We start from the raw sequence: 22,175 nt of genomic DNA on the forward strand, positions 1-22,175 counted from the left end.
GCAAACATAAATGCAACTACAGAATATAAGGGGAAAACTGTTTTTAAATTCTAGAAACGATTAAGAATTTGCACATTTTACAAACTTTGGCTTTTTGTGACAGGTCGCTAGTAACTAAGTGCCTGATAATAAAATTTAATGGTGCTTTCTTTGCTAGAAGTCACACTGGTTAATCTCTGAAGCCCGGGGTCTTTTTTATGCTTGAATTACTCATGACCTCAGAAAACAAAAGACATTCCTCTTTAAATGGACGGGTTCGAGGACTGGACTGAAAATGAGCGAAAAGGAAGCCAATGTCCAACAAAAAGACTTTACAAAAAAGGCTCCCTAGAAACAAAATAATAAGAAAAGGTCTTAAAAGCTCCACAAATAGATGTAAAAATAAGTGCTTCGAGTTTTAACGTGAAACAGATTTTCTGACAGTTTAGTTCTGAAAACAGAAACAAGAACCAAAAATATAAACTTATACTAAATGAGAGATAATTCCTGATAACTAAAAATTCACCATTTAAAAAAATACATTTTGCATATTATAATATTAACAGGACCTGTTCATACCCTGATTAACTATTTGAGCTTCACATTCAAATACCAACACAATTTAAGACCATAAGAACTTTTAATAAAAATAGATTTTTTCTGAGCAAGATGAAAACAAAAATCAACAACAACAAATTTAAAAAGTTTAAAATACTGATTTATTACAGATATTTACACATATTACAAACAAAGTCTACAATCATTATAAACTGGTTAAATTTGAGTGGTCACCAAAAATTAATCAATCAATCAATGAAGCACAACTGAGAAAGATAAATAGAAAATTTGCTTCTTTTTCACCTATAAACAAATGTCTGAGCAGCAGGAAGGGCCAGAGACTCTCTAAAGGAGCCAATTTTAGCAACTTCAGTAAGAGACCTGCCCCATTCTTCAACACTTCATCCAAGCTGAACCTTCACCGCAAACACACATGGCCTATTTCATGCACATGGCCAGCATCCTCATGATTGCTTCTCTGGAAGGTAAAGAACATAAACCAGACATTTAGGCTTTGAACACCACTTTTTTCTGATTATTTATACAGAAGATTTGAATAAATGGAGCAAAATCTACAAACCTCACACATGGGATGTATGACAAGCTGTACCTGAAAACACACACATTTTATGTAACAAAAAACAATTTAAGACTGAAAAAAAATTAATTAGATATGTAGAGACTCACCAGGTAAATGACAAGACTTGCAAGATAACAAACAACAAAGCAAGTCCAAAGTTCTTCCACTGTGAGAAAAAAAGAGAGAGATTGGGATCAAACACTGACATTAATCCAACAGATAAACAGATAAAGTTAGAAGTGATCATAAGTATTTTTTGGAGGCTCACTCACCCAGAAAGCCGCACAGAGAGTCAGAACGAGACAAGTCTAAAGCAATGACAGAGAGACTTTTAGCTTTAATTTGAAGGGTTTTAACAAAAGTCTGTGTAAACTGTTTTTGAAGTACAGCTATTTTTTGGACACAGACCCTCATTTTTAGGCTCTCACATTAACTGTACAAACTAACATAGTTGTAAATATAAGGATTGTTTAATACTTTGATAAAAATCATTGACTGCTTAAAGTCTAGAAACCATGGATATTACCAAATGTCTTGCTGTGCTAGACCTTTACTTCTGCTGCCTTTATTTACTCCTAGTTTGTGAGTCTTTCTGCATTCAGTTATGTAGTTAATAACTGAAAAGCATGCTCTATTGATTTTCTCATTTCTTTTCCTGAGAAACTGTTGGATTAGTGTGCAGTTTGCTTTGGGTCTATTTGCACTGTGAAGTGCAGTCTGGTCAGTTTATACCCCTGCACACTTCACAGGTCATCCCGCAACTTCTATCAACAGTCACATCATCAATAAACACCAGTAACCAAGTTGCACTAGCAGCCATACATGCCCATGCAATAACATCGCCTCCATCATGTTTTACAGATAATGTGGTACACTTCAGATCATGAGCAGTTTCTCTCCTTCTTTTCCTTTCCATTCATTCTGGTACAAGGTCATCCTGGTTTCATCTGTCTTATATTTTCTGTGGTCTTCCCTTAGGCTTTTTGGTTTTGCTGAGCGAGTCAGTGCATTCCTTCTTTTTATGACTCTACCAGTTTGCTCATTTGGCTATCCCTAAAGTTTTTGGTTTCTATCTGATGTTTTTTTGTTTCAGCCCAGTGATGACCTCCTTCACTTGCACTAACATCTCTTAGGGCCTGTTAGTTAACTATAATACCCTTGCTTCCAGTTGTATATGTCAGAACTGCAAAGTATGATGCTTGGGCATTACATAGGCGACATGGCCATGCTCATAACCACATTAAAGCTGAGAAAATCTTCAGATCTACAACACAGGTGTCACATTAGTGTCTGATTTAATTATTTACCTACATGTAGTTTAAATATTTGCATACTGAGCACTGAAAGAAAGAGGATGGTAACCTAATTGCACCTGCTGTGGGACATTCTGAGAGCAAATCTTCCATCACAGCAAATATTGTAGTTTTAAAGAGAGACGTTTGCACATCAGGGTCTGATTTTTGTCAGTCCATCCACAACCAAGTTTTATGAACTCTAGCTTGGTGTTGTCATGCAATCCTCTAAGCAGAAAGCTGTGTTATGCAATCCTTTCACCTTTAACCAGCTCTTGAACTCTTAAGGAAAACAGAATTTTTTTTGCAATGAATCTAAATTTACTGAACTCAGTCCACTCATGTTTGTGTAACATGTTCTGTCTTTTGGGGGTTGATTTTTTTATTTTTATTTTTTGCACTTACCAACATAAGGGTAGTAGCCAGCGCTCTTGTTTTGTCACACATCCTTTTCAGCTGCTTCATTGGGCCCATCAGAAACATTGTGCTATTGGACACAGTGAAATGTGCAAGAAAGAAAAGCATGTATTAAGTGTGTAAAACATGCAAAATAAGCTTCCCATTTCAAGGTATTTTTTTCATCACTAACCTGCACAGAGCACATATGTTGCCAAATGTGTAAAAGACAATAAAGAGAGTGATCCCAATCTTGGGGAGGAAGAGCACACACACTCCCTGCAAGACACACGTGAATGCAGGTGGATCACACGTCATGTTTTATAAGCCTCACTTTAAGGAGGGACTAGGCAGTGTCGCCAAATGAAAGAGCATCACATCTTCAGCATTCCTCAGAGCAAGAAGAACCAGTAGGGCAACACCAGCTTTCTCTGAGCTCTTCCTCGTTGTGGAGAGCGACTGAATATTGTCGTAGAAAAAACAAAAACAAAAAACACAGAAATTAAATTCTTACCAGAACTGTGCATGCAGCTCCCACCACGAAGCAGGCGATGAATCCCTTTATACGTGTGCCCCAGCCTAAAGTCGAAGCTTGGTTCATTTGCTGCATTAGTAGAGATTGAATAAACGATCGATTAATGATCCAGCTGAGATTACTAGCCACAACAGTGAAAGATGGGATTAAGGCTTTACCTGTATAATGTTCCGGTCATCTCTGCGCGCCTCCTCACCGCTCAGAACCGACTTTAATTTATCCATGCCCGAGGAGCTTTAAAATTCGGCTTAATTGGTGAAGAATTATAGTTGTTTCCTGAACTGATAGGAACTTTGCCGGGTTTTCTCAGATCTGTGTGAATGGACAACAGCGTCACATGCCAGCAGAGGGAGAGCCGGATGAGCTGCCAGTACCTTACCTGGCCAGGTGGGTCACTTCATCGTCACACCTGAACCGGAACAGCAGCAAAGACGTCTCACTCTGATCTTTTTTTCCCAGACGTGACTCAGTGTTAGAAAAATTTAAACGCACCACCCAGTACAGCCATGAGTGAACAAGAGGGTCCAGACACCACTTTTATTTATTTTTTTCGGAGATAACAAGTTTTCTCTTAAAACTGTAAAAATAACTATACAAGTTAAATAATTGTTTTGATTCCCCGGGGAATCAAAACAAAGTGGTTTGGTCCATCGTATATAATTCACTTCTTTACTTTGTAAAGCTGGGCTTAAAACAATTTATTTCTACTAGTTAGTGGTAGAAATAAATTGTTACACCTCTCTTGCATTTCTGAATGAATTGATAGAAATAATCAAATAAAGCACCTTTTGCGTTTTTCGTAGTATTTTAACCGAACTGCTTATCATACCTCCATTAAATGTGCAAAGACTGTCACACAGAGGCCCACTTTTTTCAAGACCGAGTGTTTAATCTTGTCAAAACAGAACATCTTTGTTTATCCCTCTTGTCAACAGATGTTTTGTGTTGCCCTGCCCTGACAAAAATAAATCTGCACAAGCACTTTATTAGGACTGATCATTTGGTATTAATGTGATTGTGTTCTAAAAATCAGGGGTTCTCAGGCGTTTTAGGGCTAGTAGTAGTCTTAGTATTTGAACTATTAGACTTCCCTTTATTGGTAGAAACCACATCCTTTGCTGTCACCTTTATAATAATTTGTCGCAAATTAATTGATCATTTCAATTACCCTGTCTGAGAGCCACTGATAGATGATGGTGATTATGGATACATGAATAAAGAGAACCAACTTTAAAACATATAAAAAAGTAAAATTTGATCATAGAGGCTACCATAAATTCTGTATTGAGTAGCACATTGTAAACACTTACATACTAGCTATAATGTTATGCAAGGTGTGAAGGAAATGATAGGAATTAAATAAAATTAAAAAAAAATTACTGTTTGAACAATTTTATTTTTCTTTTTATAGTTTGACACTTGGTTTGAGTCACTTGCTAACATGAAACAATATAAAATGTACAACTAGTGCTTTCAAGTAATACACATGATGATGCAGTGACGTTTTCACCACAAAATAGCACTACTGAATACCAAACTGTGGAAGAAGTTTAGCAAGTCAAAAGTAAAGCATGGAATCCATTAAAAGCTTTTCATTTATATTGAATGCGCAAAGTAGTAACAAAGATATGACAGAGTATATGAAAATTATATTGCTGTAAAATAAATAAGAGCAGCTTGTGACTGCATACCTCCACTAAGGTAGGTAATCCCCTCCGCACCTTGCATGAACCGACTCTCTGCATCCAGATTAATTTATATTTTCACAAAAGATGTTATCTTTTGATATTTATTATTAAAACTGTATTTTGTAGCTGTGATGTTGTGAAACATCCAGTCTTGTTCTCTTGCAATGGTAAATGATTCAAAACCTTCTGGATCCAGGTGGCGATGCACATATTTTTATAGTTTATATATACAGTCACAAATTTTGCCAAGCCACAAGAGTTCTGTCCAGTAATCCTGCTGAAAAATAAACTGAACAAATCATAAAGCTTCTCTGGAGGAGGTAATAACAAAAGTACGTTTAAAATGTTGTACAGCTGGTTAATTAAGGCAGAGGTAGAGACGCATTTCTAAGGTTAAGGTTCCGTATCCACATCAGTTTCCACATCTGTGTGCCTTGCTTCTTATTCTGCTCCTGGAAATTTGAGCGTTTTATCCCTGATTGTTCTATAATGTTCATGAGCCACAACGTAGATGCACAACAGTCTTCCTCACATAAGCTCATCCTCAGACTCTGGATCTCGCTCTCTTGCCTTCAGAAGTCCCATTTCCACTGGAGGAGTCTTCTTCAGTCTGGAGCGAACCGCACTTCAAGAGGAAAATAACAACAAACACGAGAATCACACATATTGTAAACTGTGCAGGTCTCCAGGATAAATAAACAAGTGTCTATCAGATATAGAAAAATACAGTACATTTTTGTCCCTATAGGTATGCACTAGGGCTAATGATTGGAACTAAAATTAAATGTATAACTTTTGAAATCCAAAGGTTTTCTTTTTGTTTGTTTTTTTTAATTGATGTGTTACAGTGGTCCCTCGCTATATTGCGGTTCACTTTTCGCGGCCTCGCTGTTTTGCGGATTTTTTCGGGGGTGCAATTTTTCATTTATTTATTTTTTTAAACAGCGCAATGTGTTCTGCGTCCTGATCGGCTATAGACCATTTTCAATCAATCTCGTGCTGTGTCTTTTATACAGTACAGAATTCGTTCAGCCTGTCAAATCTACATAAATCTTCGCTAGCAGAAGACAACAAACACAACAGTGTCTACGTCAAAGGATTATAAGGAGCATTAAGTAAACCAAACAGTCAGATGAGTAAAACTTCACTCAATTCCTTCTTCTTGCTTCCTCTACTTCCGTATCATTAATTCATTAATGTTGAATTGTCTCGCAGCTGCTCTATTCACATGTTCTGGACTTGAAAACAGGGTTTGATCTTTGGTTTCATTCTATAATACTGGACTTATTTTTCTACGAAGGTTTGAACTTTGAGAGTGTTTAAACAAGAGAGAAGCGCGTCAAAATGTCGATGCCTGTCTGAGAAAAGTGTATAAAGTGTGTAGTGAGGGTTTTTTTACAGCCTTAAAACATCTATAATAATTGTAAAAAATAAAGTTCCCTACTTCGCGGATTTCACCTTTCGTGGGTTATTTTTAGAACATAACACCTGCGATAAACGAGGGAACACTGTTTTTTAAATCTACATTCTTGAGCAGCAAAAACACATTTATTACACATTTTCTCTCTTGGATTTTATGGTGAAATAGTGGCAAAAACCAAATTTGATTAAATATGAATCAGAGGTTTGTTCTCCTTGTATCTGGTTATATCTGCACCTATGGCCAATTTAAAGCCTTATGTGCTAAATAAGACAAAAAAAATGCATTTCCAATTCTTTGAATATATCTAAATCACAATGGGATGTCTTATTGGATTGTCTTTTGTGGAGCAGGTTCTTACCAGCTGACGATGCAATAGAGCACGCTCACTATAAGCATGGCGAAGGCGAGGTGCCAGGAGTAACACATGGTAATGAACATCATATTGTTGGGATCTTTCAAGTCCCACTCGGGGCCGCGGGGCGGGTACAGCACAAAACCAACCTGTGGTTTAGAGGAGAAAACATTGGGAGTAACTATAAATCAGCAAACATAAACATCTGCTCATAAAGCCACATTCAGATTTACCTCCCAGAACCAGGTCCCCTGAACCACCGTTAGCGTGCACCGCAGCAGCTCCAGAATGATGTTGCCTCGGTGAAAGATCTCCAGGAAGGCAACAAGAGTCTCTCCAAAGACCGCGTACAGAAGGAGCAGATGCACGTGGACATCCAGCATGCTCCTGCCATGGAGGTGGTAGAGAAAAAGAAATCCTGCAGAGAACAAAAAGCTGGTAATGTAGGTAAATGTGTTTGTCTTGATCAGTTAAACTGCATCTAAACTTCAAATATTTATCCCAAGCCATCGCCACAGATTGTCTTAAATTCAAACAGTGCGAAAATAATTGACTCAAAATGCTGTAAAAATGCAGAAAGTCCTATCTGTGCTTGGTTTAAATTAGGCTTAATTAACCCCACAGGGTACACTTAAAATGACCTTTGAATGGAAGGAACTCAATTTGATTAACAAGAAATGTATTTATACAAGTTTATTGGAAAATGTACAGACAGGCAACAAGTTGTAAATAAAAACCTGAATTTGAAAAAAAAAGATCAGAGTATGAAAGTTGGTCTGTTGTATGGGAACATACGGCAGAAGCAGTGAAAACAGTCCATCTACAATTACAGCGATGGATAATAAAGGTGGATATAATGGCGCACATTCATAAACCCCTCAATATAAAGCTTGGCCAAACACTAATGGAGGATTTTTTTGTGTTTTAGATGTAAGACTATCTTCGAGAATAGTATTGTTTAGACTTTGAAGGAACCAAGGATTAAACTGATTAACTTCTGCCCTGAAGCACTGGCTTGATATAAAAAGGATATCAAAGGATCTCAAAGACAATGATTACATTTTATTCTTCTTACCTTCATTAAAGAAAGCAATTGCCAGCATTAACCGATCCAGTGCCAGTGGTGCCGCTTCTGTGGTGTGGATAATCAGAGACACTGTTGCAAAGAGCCCAAAGAACAAGTACATGGTGGCGTGGTGCCAGCTGTGCAGATGGTCCCAGTGTTTCTCTACGAAGTCGTACAACTGAAGCTTCGGTCCACCCGATCCAAACTGTTCTGCCAACATCCCTGAAAGCACCACATCAGAGGAAACACGCACATCTCCTTAATTAAAGCCCTGATTTGTCTTGGATTTACTCGAGAAGAGTCTTGCTAGTTATATCTGATATATGGATGCATTAAGAAGCTTTTTGGACACGCTTACCAACAAGGGAGAAAAAGAGTATGACTGAGCTCTCAATGATCTCCAGCCGTCGCTGTGAGGCTCTGCTAGCCAGACGAGTAGAACCAATACCCTTGTTCCTGCGCGTGGCATGCCAAATCGAGTACTTTACCGTCCACCAAATCCCGGCAACAAGGAAGAAGGTCCCAGGGAGAGCGTGGCCTCTGAAGCTGCCCATGATACCTCTCAACACCTAGAGAAACAGATTAGGTACTTCATGGAATTAGAAGTACATATTACAAAAACACTTCTTCCCACTACTAACATGTTTATTTAAATCAGCCAGATATGACTTGAAACAAACAATAATTTAACCTAACTTATCATCTGAAGAGTAGACAAGATCTATTTTTAGCACAACTGGAATAAGTGGATAAAAGAAAAGGGAAAAAAGTGCAACAGTGCCCATAATTTAGTTAAACAGCGTAATCAAACATAATTAGCGTGTGTGTTGGCGACCGTCCTCCAGCTGAGCTCAGCAGAAGTGCGTCTAGCTGTGGGAGGAGGCCTGTTAGGAGTGTCACGAGTCATTTACCTTTACGTGCAAAAATAGAAACCCATTTCTTAACATGCACTCCAGAAAAAGCACTTTGTTTGCAAAGACTGCAGCAGCATCTAACACTGAGTATAGGATCCTCTTGATAATGACTAAATATCATTAAACCTGCACCGACTTATGTGGACTGCTGAAGTCTTTGTCTGGCCAGTTTCTTAACAATTACTTTCACTCACACGATCTCAGTTGGTCATTATCAGAGACTGAATGAAAGACTAATGGGGACCATCATTTACAAAAGGAACACCCTGTTGTATTCAAGAAGAGCTGAAACTAGAGCCTGAGCTTATAACCCATATGTAAAGGTTTTACTGAGGTCAAAGGGTGAAAAAGACCAAGATTATTTTAATAGTCTATTATGCACCAAAATATATATTTGAAAACAGAATCACCACCCCCTGCTGGTTATTAGAAAGAATGCAGGCTCAATAATTTCCCTTTTCAGACGTGGAAACTATGTCTATTGTGTCAAGTTAAATTATGTTTCTAGGTCAAACAAAAGGTTAATAGGAAAACTTGCAGACTTATCTAAAAAATAAAACTCAGAATTTGATATTCTCCTTTTTCAAAAGGCAGGAAAAAGCATGAAAAGCAGTCAATACGTCATTATATTGAGAAACATGTCAAAATGAGAAACAATTTACATCATTTACCAAGCTTGATATAGTCCAACATAGTTCATATTATCATTAAAACAAGACTTTGGAACAATTTTATCATATTAACTTAAAATGTTACTTATGTGATCAGAGGTACTGGAATGGTAAACATAATGATATTGTCTCCGACTTCTATAAATTCATAAGGCTTCATATTTAATTAAAGAAAGAAAGCTTTTTAAAGTGTTTGACTGCAGTGCTCTTAGGTAATGACTGCACTTTGTAAAGTGAGAGCAAAGCTGGAGTGGTATGAATAGCAGGCAGAGAATAAGAAAAAGGCACATGGCTGTACTGTCCTTTGTGATGGAGATGACCAGGCAATATTCTGCTCGGCAACAGAGGAAACCTTTGAAGGAGGACACTCAATAGAAACCGATTGAGATGTTAAACCCAGCTCATCTGTGTCCGACAGTCTTTTGGGGGTGCAGCCTCTCCAGACTGAGGAAAACACTCCAGTCTCCATGGCACTCAAGAGCCACTAGAGGATTCATCAGTGTTTGGCTGATTCAGTGTTTTGGCTGATTTAGTTTAGCCACAAACACTAGTCATCTGCGCCAGACCGTTTTTATGACAACGACGTAAAATAAAATAAAGTATGCTTTTATTACACCAACATGGTGGGAGTGGTGTAGTAAAAGTGTTCGCCACAAGTACAAATATGATTTCTATTCTGTGAATTGGTCAAAACTATGAGCATGAAGAGGTTTTGGTGCATATGTTTGAGGCTGGGATGTCTGGGAGGCAGCTGTCTTCAAAGGGTGTTCCTGTTTGAGTTTTGCTATTAAAAATATAACAAAAAACAAACAAGCAAACAAAAAAAACTTCAGCTGAGCTAATTAGAAAGGGTGCACACTTCAATAAAGTAGGTTTTTCTGTAAGTTTTTGAGTAAATGTAGCATGGTGCATACCACCACTGATCCCGTCTCATCCACTGTAAGATTAACAATATTCTAGATCAAGCCAAAATTAAATATAGACATTACTGAATAAGTAGCGTCTGCATCACATTTGTGAACCTACAATATGTGATACTTCACTCTAAGGGTTTATACTAAACGTTTTAGCAAGTTTAAATTTCCAAGCCAATCTGAAGTGAAATTACTCTGATTTATCTCTCCTGAACGTAAACTTTGAGGACAGTGATGTCTTGAGGTCTACAAAAAGAAAAAGAAAAAAAAATGGAAACAGTCGTTTGACAGAATCAGAACTTTCTTTTTTTTTTAGTAGTTTTTTTTTTTCTTTTTTAAGTAGTTTATTTTAGCTTCAGGAGATGAAACAGTGTTGTGGAAGTTAAATCGTGAAATCACTCAGCAACATTGTCTAAACGGCCACCCGATGTCTTGTACATAATTCTCGATGGAGACCTTCCTAATCTTTTTTCCCCTTCCTTTCTTTCTTTCTTTCTTTCTTTCTTTCTTCCTTGACCTGGCTTTACATTTTATCTACACATGACACAGTAGGCTTGATTTTCTTTACTGTGAGAGGAAAAGAGAGGGTCTCTTACCCAAGTTTGTTTTTCTCCGAAGATCAAAAGTTAGTGGAAGTATTCAGACAGAAAAGGGGAAGAAATTTTTTAACGCATCTTCACTTTGCCCCCCAATCGCATAAAATCATTTTTTTTTTCTTTTGGAAAAGAATATGGGTCTCTCTCTTATAGCCTAGACACAAGAAGTAAACATCTTCTCCGAGTCGGAATCCCAGCAGGATCCAGACCAGATCCGTTTCACAACCCTTTTTTCCTCCCCTACTCTAAACACTTCGAGCTTTTCTCTTATCAAACCCTCCCATTGGATGAGTGTGAGCTTGCGTCACCTGTCTGTGCGGTCATTGGTTGGAGGTAACGTCAATCTCAGGTGTCCACGTGTGCACTTTCACTCCGCCTGCTCGTGCACGGCTCGGTCCCTCCTCACTCTGGGAAAACCGCTACTTTCCGTCGTGCCAGGGCAGGCCTGGCTGGGCCGGGACAAGATTTCCAGCACGTACACCACAGCTGGAAGACTTCCTCATCCTCAGGCAGGAGGTTTCTTGACCAAGTCTCGTTTTACTCGCTTAATTGTCTCCAACCAGTCCACACAGTTTAAGTTACAATAGAGGAAAAAAGTAGAAAGTCGTGAATGTTCATGAAGGAAACGACTGGCCACGTAGGGGCGTCTCCAAGATTTTTTTTTCAGTGGGGCGACATAGGGGAGTATACGGAAGAGGATTAGGGCCACTGGAAAAAAAAAGTGGGCACGTCTTTTTTCTTCTTCTTTTCCTGAATTCTGAGAAAAAAAGTCAGAATTCTGACTTTTTTCTCAGATTTTTTTTCCCAGTGGCCCTAATCCTCTTCCGTAGGAGTACCAGGGGCCTTGAAAGAAAGAAGAGAACTTATTATGCAGAGTTATCAATTATAGTACTGGGCCATAATTATTCATTATAGCACTTTAATGTTGTAGCTGGTGTTAACCATTACATTATATGTAATTAAGGTTAACACATCCAGCTAACCAACAGTTAAGAAAAACTTTCTGTACAAGCACATGGCCTTGCTTTACTATTATTTACCCTCTTCATGCTGGTGGCTGTGAGATTAAAATGATATGATGCATTTATGAAGTGTTGTAGGTGCATAACGTTAGAGGAAATAAACTCATTTTACTAGGTGGTTTCTAGGCAACATCAAGATATAGATATTTGGCATATTAGATAAGAAACTTTGTGCGTCACATTTGGTTGCTCAGTGTGAAGATCAAAATCGTAAACTCAGGTGAATCAAGCAGGCAGCTCAGAAAGGAGCAACACTGACACTTGGGATAACTGGCAGAGGAGGATGAGACACAGGCGAGCATACTTAGAAGGTTACAACAATCAAAGGGTCAGGGAAAGATGGACAGAAAACAACCCTTCAAAGTAAAACAGAAAATAACCAGAGGAGAAAAACCTAACTACCTGAACACTTGTTTTTACTTGTTTCATTAACCTGGGTAAGGCGGATAGAATAAGGAAACAACAAAAGGGATCAAGAGATAAACAAAGAGATACAGAACAGGTGTTTCACTCATTTCATTGTGTTTTTATTCAAGAGTGCAAAAACAACAACAACAACAGTGAAATGGAAACAGTGAACACAGCAGCTGGAAGTTGGTGCTGCTGAGAGTCATAAAAAGTTCTTCAGCTTTTTAAGCACAAGGTTGGAAAATGTAATTAAACACATAACCTCCGTGGTGTAAGCATACTGAACCCAACAGCCTTTAACTGTTCTGCAGAGTGCAAAGGTTTTGTGTCTTTGTGCATAAATCTAATGGTAGTTATGAGCATTTGCTGGTTAAATGAACTGCTATAGCAGCATTTTAAAATTGCATTCTAATTTTCATTAACTACAGAGCTATCCTTTATATAACTGCATATTTACATGGCTAAATATATACATAGGCCAGCTCTTTTTAGTTGGACTTTGTGTACATACTGTAAACTTCTCACATGGAAGTGCAAAACGCACGGCACAAGAGAGATGTTTGAAAACGATCGAATAGAAGTCACACGCAAAAACCTTTACATGCAAAACAAAAGCTAATTGGGTGAGGCAGGAAGACGGTGCAGATGTACGATAAGATATGACACTGATGCAGGGGAGGAGTTTTGTTACTTAAGAGAAAGAATTGTGAATGCAGGCAATAAATAAATGTGCATGCTCAATCCTTCAAAATAGCAGAGCAGAGCTATTGCTAGTGCAGCTGTTGAAATTTCTCTACTGGGTAATCAGCATTGACTGAAATACACCAACCACCTTCTGCAGAATATGCAAAAAACCCATACTGACAGGTGACAACTTCATGCTTCTCAATAAGGTATTGAGCTGCCATGTGCTGACAGAGCAATTCTAATGCACCTTAGCACCGACTGAAGCCTCTGAAACATTATCATTCCAAAAGACATTCTCTCATATGGTGTACAGCACTGCTTAACTTAAAATCATGTTCTGAGTAATAAAAGCATTCAGTAACCCCTTGTGTCGAGTAGAAGGTGGCATCTTTCATTGTAGCATAAAAGTAACCAGTCAGACAAAGTTTGTATCGCTATACAGTGACGCTGTCTGGACTCAAATCAGTGCACCAAAACATAGCCACTGGACCCCTTCAGTGCGTGGGTCACTGGTTTTGATGGTTTTCCTTTAATTTGTCACCTGTCTTAGAGCTGATTCTCTGTAGTTTTCAGCTTTTTTTAAGACTGTTTTCAAGATTTTTAATTAAAACTATATCAGGAACTTGTGATTATTATAAGATGTCAGTCAAATGTTGTCAAAAAATATATAGAATATTTGTGTGTATGAATGGTTTTGGGAAAATATTTACGTTCCCCATATTTCTGTGCTAAATATAAAACCAAAGTCAGAAACTAGTCAGCTTAGCATTAAACTTTTAACATTTAAAAGCTTTAAACTGAGGGGAAACAGCTTGCCAAAGATGTGCTCAGTGGAACTCAGATGGGAGGTCTTATGAGCCCTGAAATTCGACTGCTACTGATGCACACATTCATATGCTACCTGCTGTAAGAAGACTAATTTATGAGTTGTTTGTTTATATTTCATGATGTGATTTTATATCTAAGTTCAACTTCAGAACTTGGAAATATTCAACCTCAACCACAAACTCAGCAGAATTCAGGCAGATTATTTTGTTCATTACCAAAAAATATTGTCAGTTTTGAGGATATTTGCTCCACCTAACTGCATGTCATTAGAAATTGTTTAGAATCATTTTTGGACAAAAACAAAATAAGAACAAGAAAGACTAATCCTCCCCTGATAGTGCATTAATTTACAAGAGCTCTTATATAAATAATCACCGTCCAATGACAGCTCGTGTCTCTCACATGAGATATCCTCACTCTCATTTCCTGCTTCCTTCAGGGACAGAAGACAGTTTTGCAGAGGGTGTTCATGCAGAAAGAACGAGGCGTGGAGATGGAGAGGAGGAGGTCTTGGGGTCACATATACATGCAGACATTTCAAGTGTAGGTGCAGGACCATTATGGGACGGTGGTGCGACAAGAAGGCCAATAGAGGGGCTTTAGCATGGATACGTAGACACGGCATGTGGGACAGTTCCTTTTCCTCCATAGCCACTGCTCCATGCACTGAAACACATTTTAAAACACACCATTGCATCATTGTTGCTATGATCTGTATCATGTATCATTTATGCAGTCATTGATATTTTCAACTGATGCCAGGAGGTCATTTCCAACATGTTGATGCATGAGCAACAGGATCTACGTTCACAGACCCTAACCCTTAGCTGGAAGGGACAGTGTTGCTGCCTATTTGAGCAGCTTTCTCTGTTTCAAAGGCTACGAGTCAAAGAAGGTTTTAAATAAATTTCTTTACAGTTAATAATGTGGTGCCTTGCTTTTTATTGACTTTTATTATATTCACTTTGACAAAATGTTAACATGTTTACAAGTTCTGATTGTCAACAGATTCAACAGTATATAAAGTGACTCACTGTAGTTCTGATGAAATGCTTTTATAAACTGTAAATATTCTCTATTGATTATAAAGTATATTTATTCTAAAGTGATATTTAAAACCATTTAATTAGTATAATCATAGAGGTATCTTCTCATCCAATAACGTGCTGTAAGTCTAATAACTGAATACAATGACTGTTACATACAGAGGCGTTTCCAGGAAATTTTATATGGTTTTGGCACAGAGGGACCCAAGAACCAGTAAGGGTGGTGTAGAGCACAGAAAAGGAGAAAACACCAAATGAAATCAGAAAAAAATGCCAAACGAAACCACTTGAAAATTGTTTGAAAATCCACTGAGTTATGGTGATTTTAACTTTGACCAGACTTGTATCCATGGATACCAATGCTGGTACTAGTGTTGAATCGATACTAGAGCAATAGGATTGATACTTTGTTTCTAACCAATAGTGAAATGTGTGAAAAACAATAGTGAAAAATCCCTGAAACTTTTTGTGCTGGCCGTCATGCCTACTTTATTTATTTAAACAACATAAACTGATCCAACATAAACCGATCCAAAGTGCTTTAGAAACAGGCACACAGCTGAATTGTTTTGGTGAAAGGAAAAATCACAGTGATTTCATTAAAGTGTGTTCAGACTTTGTATATTGATGATACTTCATCTCATCTTCAATACATAAGCTGCTTTCATTGGTTAAATGGTATCGGTAATACTGGCCCTGTATTTAGTTAGTATTGAATCAATGCCAAAATTTGCAGAATGCAGCACTAGAGTCAGGAAACAACAAGCAGTGGATCAAACCACTGTGAGGCATGTCATGGGGGAGTCATACATCCATAACTGAGCAGAAGAGCTTTTAGTGTGTATTATCATATTATATAACATTATATAGTTATATTTACAATAATGTATTGAGGAGTACCACAGTGTTTTTACAGCAAAAATGTAACTGGACACCTTACATCCCCCTGTTATTTTCACTCATGTTTGCATTTACATAATAAAGATTAAGCTGGGGCACCAGGTGGACCTAATAAATTTCAGGCCCCAAGCCAACACTTTAGCAACACCCCTGTTTACATAGTCATGGTGCAGTACAGTTTGTCATACTGAGGTTTTAAAGCAGAAAACTTTGAGTTCAAACCTTTAAACTCGGTCTCAATTTTTTTTTTCTAACTCTAACCCTTTTCAAACATTTTTAACTCTGTGTTTGCACACTGAAGAGAAGAAGTTGCAATTATTCCAAAAGTGACCTAAAACTCTGGCCCAGAGGGGATTTGAGGCCCTGATTTTTCAGTGTCACATCGTAGTAAAAGTTCAGGAGAAATCCTGATGTTTTCACTGCAAATCATGCATTTTCCCCTTCTTGAAAACAATATCAGCGATGTCTCCTCAGGGAATGTTGACGATGGAGTGTGTGCTGCTCCTTCTCCGTGGAAATCTGTCCATCTGCAGACCTCCTCCTCTCCTCATAGAGCTTCCTCCCCTGTAAAACAGCTGCTTCACTGCTGCTTCGGGGCCGACACTGCTCTAACCTCCGAGCTGCCTTCAGCACCCACCAGATGGAAACATCATAATGAGTAAGTATCCAGTTCCTGGGACCTCAGGCTGTTCAGTGTACTCCATGCATCTACAGGGATAAGTTTCTGCTGCAGGCATTGTGTTTTCATTCCAGTTCACATCATGCATGTCAGGGAACAGGCTGATATCATGCATCAGAGATCTGGTGTCTGACTTGCAGGGATTTTAGGGAACACAGTGTAGACAGAGGTCATGCAGTAGATCTGACGTGTGCAAGTTCTCTTACCTCTTTATGAAAGCGGTGTGTACAATGTGGCACTCCCCTCCCATTCTTACGCATGTCCTCATGACAGATCAGGCACAACGTATCGTCCTTCTTCTGTGAGAAAAAGAAACAACATCTGACCAAGATTTCAATAACTTATGTATTTATAAAAATAATAAACCTGTATTATTGCATCAGTGGGAGATTAAGTGACAGGAACTTCATATATGTAACTTATATACCAAAGTGAAGGAGCTCCATTTAATTTCAGTAAACTAATAAATAAAGATATAATTTTTCACAAAGTTATGATAAGCTGTAAATGTTATTTGCACTGTGTATGTTATGTATCACGTTTTTTTTATTGATTTCCTGTGACACCACAAAGATACAGAAACACCGTTTCATTAACATTTATCTGAATTAGTTAGTATTGTTTCAATTTTTCTATTTTATTGTTTCTATTGTTATTATTGTATTACACTGTAGTTTTTAATTTTATTGTTATTGTTAAGCACTTTGTGCAGCATCGGCTGTTGGAAATGTGCTATATAAATAAATCTGACCTTGACCTTGACCTTAAACCCCTGACAATGAGTTTTAACAGGGCTTGACAAAAAATTTTGTTCCAAGAAAAATCAGGTATAAAAATGAAAAAGGATTAAACATGCATTCACAACTATATTCTTTAGTATGCCGACAAAAAGCATGGACAATAGAAGAAAAAGAAAACTTCAAGGTCCTTGTGTGCATTCAAGACCAGTTAATTATGTGGGTATTTGTAGGTTATGTAATTCACAGCTTTGTCTTTGGCAGCACATAAAAGTAATGCAGCGTTTCAGGCTCCTTAATTTTTACGGGCTTCGTAATTTTATATGAGGAGGAGAAAGACCATCAAGTCTGATCGTCCTTCGGTCATCTATAACACTATGAGAAGGTAAAAATCTGTAAGGACCATTTATCGTTCGTTTAGTTAATGTTATAAATCCTCCTGCTCACCAGAGACGTGGTCTTCTTATCATTTAGACAGAGCCTCTTCTCAAGTGTCTCTGTGAGCTCTGGGATGGTGGTGATGCGATTCTCTGCGATCGCAGTCTTAGCGCGGATGTTGTCATCTGCAGAGGCACGGCGAGGCTTCTGGTGGACCCTGGTTTCCCCCTTATCCTCTCTTGATTTGACGTGGCTGGGAGTGGGCGCCATTGTAGCCGCATGAAACCTGTTTAACTTCATGACATCTAACTGTGACTGAGGATTAAGAACACAACGATAAGTGTTATTACACCATGTAACAACACTTGAGAGTAAAATTATTGTGTCACATTCCCTCTAATAGTGAGGCGGAGTTGTAAGAAGATTAAACTAGAGAGACAACCATGTCTGCCTTATGTCTGTCAATGGGGTTAAACACTCACTCGCTAATATCCTTAAGTAACATGTTGGCAAAGCAGCTACCTATATATAGTTTGACTCTAGACTCAGGACAGAACGTAAATATATATTTACACAACAGCAATAATCTGATAATGCAACTCCAGTAAAACATCAAAGGTGAAGGTACAGATGAATTTCAGTGTTTGGCTAGACTTGTAAATCTGTAACTACTGAACTGTTCTCTTCAAATGATGTATTTCTGGAGCACTCATTACTAAACCAAGGTTTAACTCTTAATGGGAGCTTTAAATAGCGATGCACTAGACACAGGCTGACATTCTACAACCCCAGAAGTTATTTCTGGTTCTACTTAACTTTATTACTGCTGCTGAGGAAAAAAATACGATGTCTAGATGTTCCTTTGACTTTAAATTTGAGGGAAAAAAATAACATGAGAGATCTGTGACAATGTGATTTTTTCTGTTTAAAGAAACTAAACAATGTGATAAATGTTACTTTAAATAGGTCAAAATATGTGTAAAGGTGTGAAAAGTGCAGTCAACGCTGATGCACCTTAATATGTCAGATTTTCTGTTGATCTGCTATCTCAGTTAGTACTGTCAAGACTTCTTTAACTGAGCAGGTTCTTCAATTTTGAATTAATCGCCTACCACCGCTTTAGGGTGTAGCTACTTTAGGAGTCAAACGTTTTTATATGTGCAGTGTATTTTTTCTTTGGATCAACCCCTCACTTCGATTTCATAAACCTCGATCTCACCAGCCAAAATTTCAAACTTTAAGCTTCAAACAGGACTTCAAAAAAAGAACGGTCATAGGGGTTAATTACATCTTTTATATATATATATACTATGTTTTTATGGTATTTGCAAGAAGCTTTTTTTGTTTTGCGGTGCAAGGAAGTGGCTTGTTATGTTGATGTTGCTAGTTTTAACTGTTATAGGACAAACATTGCTATTTGTAGCTGCCCGCCTTGTTGACTGATAAACGTCCTGGAACATTTAGTAACGTCATGGGCTCATCTGTGACACCATTTTTGCATTTGCTGCATTTTAAAAGATAAATGTAGTATGAAGAAAGGCTAAAAATATTCAGAATAGTTGTTATTTGAATGAGAATTTCTTTATTTCCCAGAATAAACTTATATAGCATAGGCTTTCAGCAAAATTGTTATTTTAAATATACTGACCAATAGTTCCACTATCAGACCAAGAATCTGTGCATTACTTCTCTATTTGCTTGCTTAAAAACAGAGCATACGGGGAACTGCAGGCTTCAGTTTAAACAGCACTTCTTCTGATTATTAGTGAAAGGTTACACTATGCTACTACATTTGTTTTTTTGCATTTGTCAGTGCTTCCTTCATGATGAGAACTGATTGTGCTCACCCAGTGTTGTCTGTAAACTACTTGCTTGTAAGTTTCTTTTCTTCCACAGAGAGACCACTTTATATGTGTGCACTTACACTGTTGTGACTCTTATCACCTGCTTTAGATTAGAAAGAGTTTCTTTGGCTCCTTCCATCCTTTAGTTTTCGCTTAACTCCTATGAAATTTGTCATCACACTAATGAAAATATACCAGAAAACTATAAAGTAAGCACCACTATTCACCACACAGGCCATGACACTTGACTATGCTGATAGATAAGTTACCCTGTTCTGTTATTAATAAAAAATACAAATCACTAAATTGTGCGCCATTCATGTTGGTTGCTCTTCTGCTTGTTTGCTGCTTTAAGTTGTACCTCTATTTTTTGCTAAACATCCACATAGCCAGAGGTTATGGAAGAGTTGGAACGCTATTGAATGAAGAATATGTGTAAGAGCTTTGGCATGCGGCAGCCCATGACTTAAAAACATTGTTTATATAAGAAAATGATATCAGATGTGAAGGCATTTTTAGTTGGAAAAAATAATTTTCCTACAGACCTACACAGACACAGCTACAACACAAACACCAGACTGGTCTGTATTCATTATAGAACTATACTGTTTTTCCTAATGAGACTGTGAACAGCTCAGCACGTGGCACGGCATTTGCAGTGTTTGATCGCTCTGATGTAAAGTAATAGAAAACAACTCACTTAGAGCATCAATAATTTCGTACTTTGCAGGCTTTCATGGGGAAATTTACCAAAACAACAGTTTGCACACTACTAGAGGCTTTTTGTTCGGAAGCTTTAATATTTAATTAGTTCTCATACCAGCTTGTAAAACATACATGTGCATTATTCTGCTGTCATAGTCCATATTTTGTCTTTTTCAGAGAAAATAAAACTCTGTGTTTTATAAATATTCCATGCAGTGATATTTGCAGTCAGTGAAGGTATGGGATCTTTCTAACACCCTGAGCTGCTTTTAAAGAAATACATAGAAAGTATACTGTCTGATAAATGTACTTTATTATATTTATTAAACTGGCCTTTAATTAGTATAGTGAAATACATTCATCAGAGAGTGCATATATTTTATTTTCCCTCCAATTATCAATGAAGGGCTATACAGAATAAAATTTAAGATGTTTATAGTGTCAAGTGTACAAGCATGCTGTCCATATGTGGTGTAAAACTGGACAAGAGAAACTGCAAAAAATGTTTGTTAAAAGTGTTTTGCTGCTGTTTAAATGTCAGTGCATGCATCAAGTCGAATGCTGCAGAGCTGAACACATACGTGAAGTGCAGCCGGTCCTTACCGCAGTCGGGAGTGATGCTCGTCTATCAACTTGTGTTTTTGAAGGCCTTCTGAAACTGTGTTTTCTTTCTCTGGAATGTACAGCGTCTGGTCCGTGACCCCAGTAACTGCTCATCCATTTTGTGAAGTTACTATCATCGTCCTCGTCATTGTCCATAATGATAGCAGGCAGAAGCCGTAGAGACATGATGGAGCTGTGCAGGGAGCTTCTTGGTGCAGCAGGTCTTGGTACAACAGATGAAAGTGAATGGGGTGAGTACTGACAACACTCAGCTGACCTATTGAGTGTCTAACAGACCAGCTGCTCTGCTACACTGCACTGTCCCACATGGCAAAAGTGACTTACTTCAATTAGATGCCTCTAGTGAATCAAGCTGTCGCTTTTGTTGTTATCCTTGGACAATCTAAAAATAACCTGCAGAGATTTAGCTCCAGTCTTTAAATAAGTGAATCCTCTATAATCTATTTAACGTCACTGGTAGAACATAAACTGGAGGTGATTGGAATAAACAGCGAGGTGGTAGCTGTGACGGAACAGCTAGTATTTTGGCACAGGGTGGGTGATGTGACCACTCCTTTTAATCTTTCCATTACAGTCATCAGCCTCGGGGTAGACAACTGAAACTCCAATTTCCCCATACTTTCCACTCGCTGAGTACATCAAACCTGTCAATAATTATGGAGCGCAGGCAACTGGGTGCTGAGAGCCCAAGGCTTGTGCAATACAGGGCAAAGAGCTTTAATATTACACTGTATACAAGTTTATTTGTTTTGCTCTTTTAAGTCAAGTATGTAAAATCCAGATTTTATACATGAACAATGAAAACATGTAATACAAGGCCATCAGCTAGAAAAGCAACATCTCTGGCATCATAATTCAGTATATATCGTGTCAGTTCAGTCTGAAAAATTAGTAGTAGTAGTATTAAATACTATTGATATTACTACACAAAGGGGATTGTGTATTATTGGAAATATTCATGTTAGACACACCATGTTTTCATTAGGTTTTTGTGTTTTTTAACAAAAAAGCAGAAGAAATTATATAAAAGTCTTTTTCTGCTCTTTTACAAACTCAAAGTTTCCCTGTGCTAATAATGTTGTAAAGATCTCAAAGAGAAGGGCAGGGCAGGCACTGTTATGAGACATTCATGCTGCTTTATCATGTAACCTCAGATCCCCACTGAGAAAGAGATTACGGTAATCTGTGTTCTTTCCAAAAATAAGGATGAAACAAGGTCACACCTGAAGACAAATGACCACATTTTATTAAATAAATGAAGAGTACTATCCGTGTGCGCCGTTGAGATATTATAATATCAACGAGCCTCCATCCAGTATTATTATGGGGTCTTTATCTTACAATATAAAACAC

The 22,175-nt window shown here is 37.8% G+C and overlaps 3 protein-coding genes across 6 annotated transcripts; all 3 read right to left on the bottom strand.

Moving 5' to 3' along the window:
* Window positions 1–689: 689 nt before the first annotated feature.
* Window positions 690–3,716, bottom strand: sft2d2a (SFT2 domain containing 2a). The gene is made up of 8 exons (XM_086282781.1): window positions 3,499–3,716; window positions 3,320–3,409; window positions 2,999–3,084; window positions 2,815–2,896; window positions 1,390–1,425; window positions 1,225–1,283; window positions 1,118–1,147; window positions 690–1,015 (listed from the first exon to the last, which is right to left on the bottom strand). Exons 1-8 carry the CDS (start codon window positions 3,562–3,564, stop codon window positions 976–978), a joined length of 489 nt encoding a protein of 162 aa, XP_086138907.1. The 5' UTR covers window positions 3,565–3,716; the 3' UTR covers window positions 690–975.
* A 962-nt stretch (window positions 3,717–4,678) lies between these two features.
* Window positions 4,679–11,590, bottom strand: tmem45a (transmembrane protein 45a). Of its 2 annotated transcripts, none has more exons than XM_086283822.1 (6): window positions 11,273–11,590; window positions 8,228–8,438; window positions 7,879–8,091; window positions 7,037–7,221; window positions 6,810–6,952; window positions 4,679–5,653 (listed from the first exon to the last, which is right to left on the bottom strand). In XM_086283822.1, the coding sequence occupies exons 2-6, from the start codon at window positions 8,421–8,423 to the stop codon at window positions 5,557–5,559; spliced, it is 834 nt and encodes a 277-aa protein (XP_086139948.1). In that variant the 5' UTR covers window positions 8,424–8,438; window positions 11,273–11,590; the 3' UTR covers window positions 4,679–5,556. The 2 variants fall into 2 exon arrangements, with proteins under 2 accessions (XP_086139948.1, XP_086139947.1); XM_086283821.1 differs by lacking the exon at window positions 11,273–11,590 and adding an exon at window positions 10,965–11,202 and having other exon boundaries at window positions 4,682–5,653.
* Window positions 11,591–13,271: 1,681 nt separating this feature from the next.
* Window positions 13,272–21,342, bottom strand: lnp1 (leukemia NUP98 fusion partner 1). 3 transcript variants are annotated; one of them, XM_086283733.1, is made up of 5 exons: window positions 21,147–21,342; window positions 20,802–21,024; window positions 17,719–17,964; window positions 16,741–16,833; window positions 13,272–16,479 (listed from the first exon to the last, which is right to left on the bottom strand). In XM_086283733.1, the coding sequence occupies exons 2-5, from the start codon at window positions 20,985–20,987 to the stop codon at window positions 16,312–16,314; spliced, it is 693 nt and encodes a 230-aa protein (XP_086139859.1). In that variant the 5' UTR covers window positions 20,988–21,024; window positions 21,147–21,342; the 3' UTR covers window positions 13,272–16,311. The 3 variants fall into 3 exon arrangements, with proteins under 3 accessions (XP_086139859.1, XP_086139860.1, XP_086139858.1); XM_086283734.1 differs by having other exon boundaries at window positions 13,272–14,575; window positions 20,802–21,342; XM_086283732.1 differs by having other exon boundaries at window positions 20,802–21,342.
* Window positions 21,343–22,175: the final 833 nt, after the last annotated feature.

This window comes from Aulonocara sp. 'chitande type north' Nkhata Bay, linkage group LG23, assembly GCF_057382095.1.
Source record: "Aulonocara sp. 'chitande type north' Nkhata Bay isolate Kocher_YH1m ecotype deep benthic linkage group LG23, A_spYH_male_GT1.1, whole genome shotgun sequence".
Classification (NCBI taxonomy): domain Eukaryota; kingdom Metazoa; phylum Chordata; class Actinopteri; order Cichliformes; family Cichlidae; genus Aulonocara; species Aulonocara sp. 'chitande type north' Nkhata Bay.

Bases quoted from the DNA above. Each gene is read 5' to 3' on its own strand.
- sft2d2a (XM_086282781.1), bottom strand. From the start codon at position 3,564: ATGGATAAATTAAAGTCGGTTCTGAGCGGTGAGGAGGCGCGCAGAGAT. The intron at 2,897-2,998 runs GTTAGTGATGAA...TGTGTCCAATAG, and splicing joins AACATATGTGCTCTGTGCAG to CACAATGTTTCTGATGGGCC. The intron at 1,284-1,389 runs GTGAGTGAGCCT...TTTTTCTCACAG, and splicing joins CTCTCTGTGCGGCTTTCTGG to TGGAAGAACTTTGGACTTGC.
- tmem45a (XM_086283822.1), bottom strand. From the start codon at position 8,423: ATGGGCAGCTTCAGAGGCCACGCTCTCCCTGGGACCTTCTTCCTTGTT. The intron at 8,092-8,227 runs GTAAGCGTGTCC...TGGTGCTTTCAG, and splicing joins ACTCTTTTTCTCCCTTGTTG to GGATGTTGGCAGAACAGTTT. The intron at 7,222-7,878 runs GTAAGAAGAATA...TGTTCTCTGCAG, and splicing joins AATTGCTTTCTTTAATGAAG to GATTTCTTTTTCTCTACCAC.
- lnp1 (XM_086283733.1), bottom strand. From the start codon at position 20,987: ATGTCTCTACGGCTTCTGCCTGCTATCATTATGGACAATGACGAGGAC. The intron at 17,965-20,801 runs GTAAGGACCGGC...CTTAATCCTCAG, and splicing joins GAGCATCACTCCCGACTGCG to TCACAGTTAGATGTCATGAA. The intron at 16,834-17,718 runs GTGAGCAGGAGG...TTTTTCTCACAG, and splicing joins ATAAGAAGACCACGTCTCTG to AAGAAGGACGATACGTTGTG.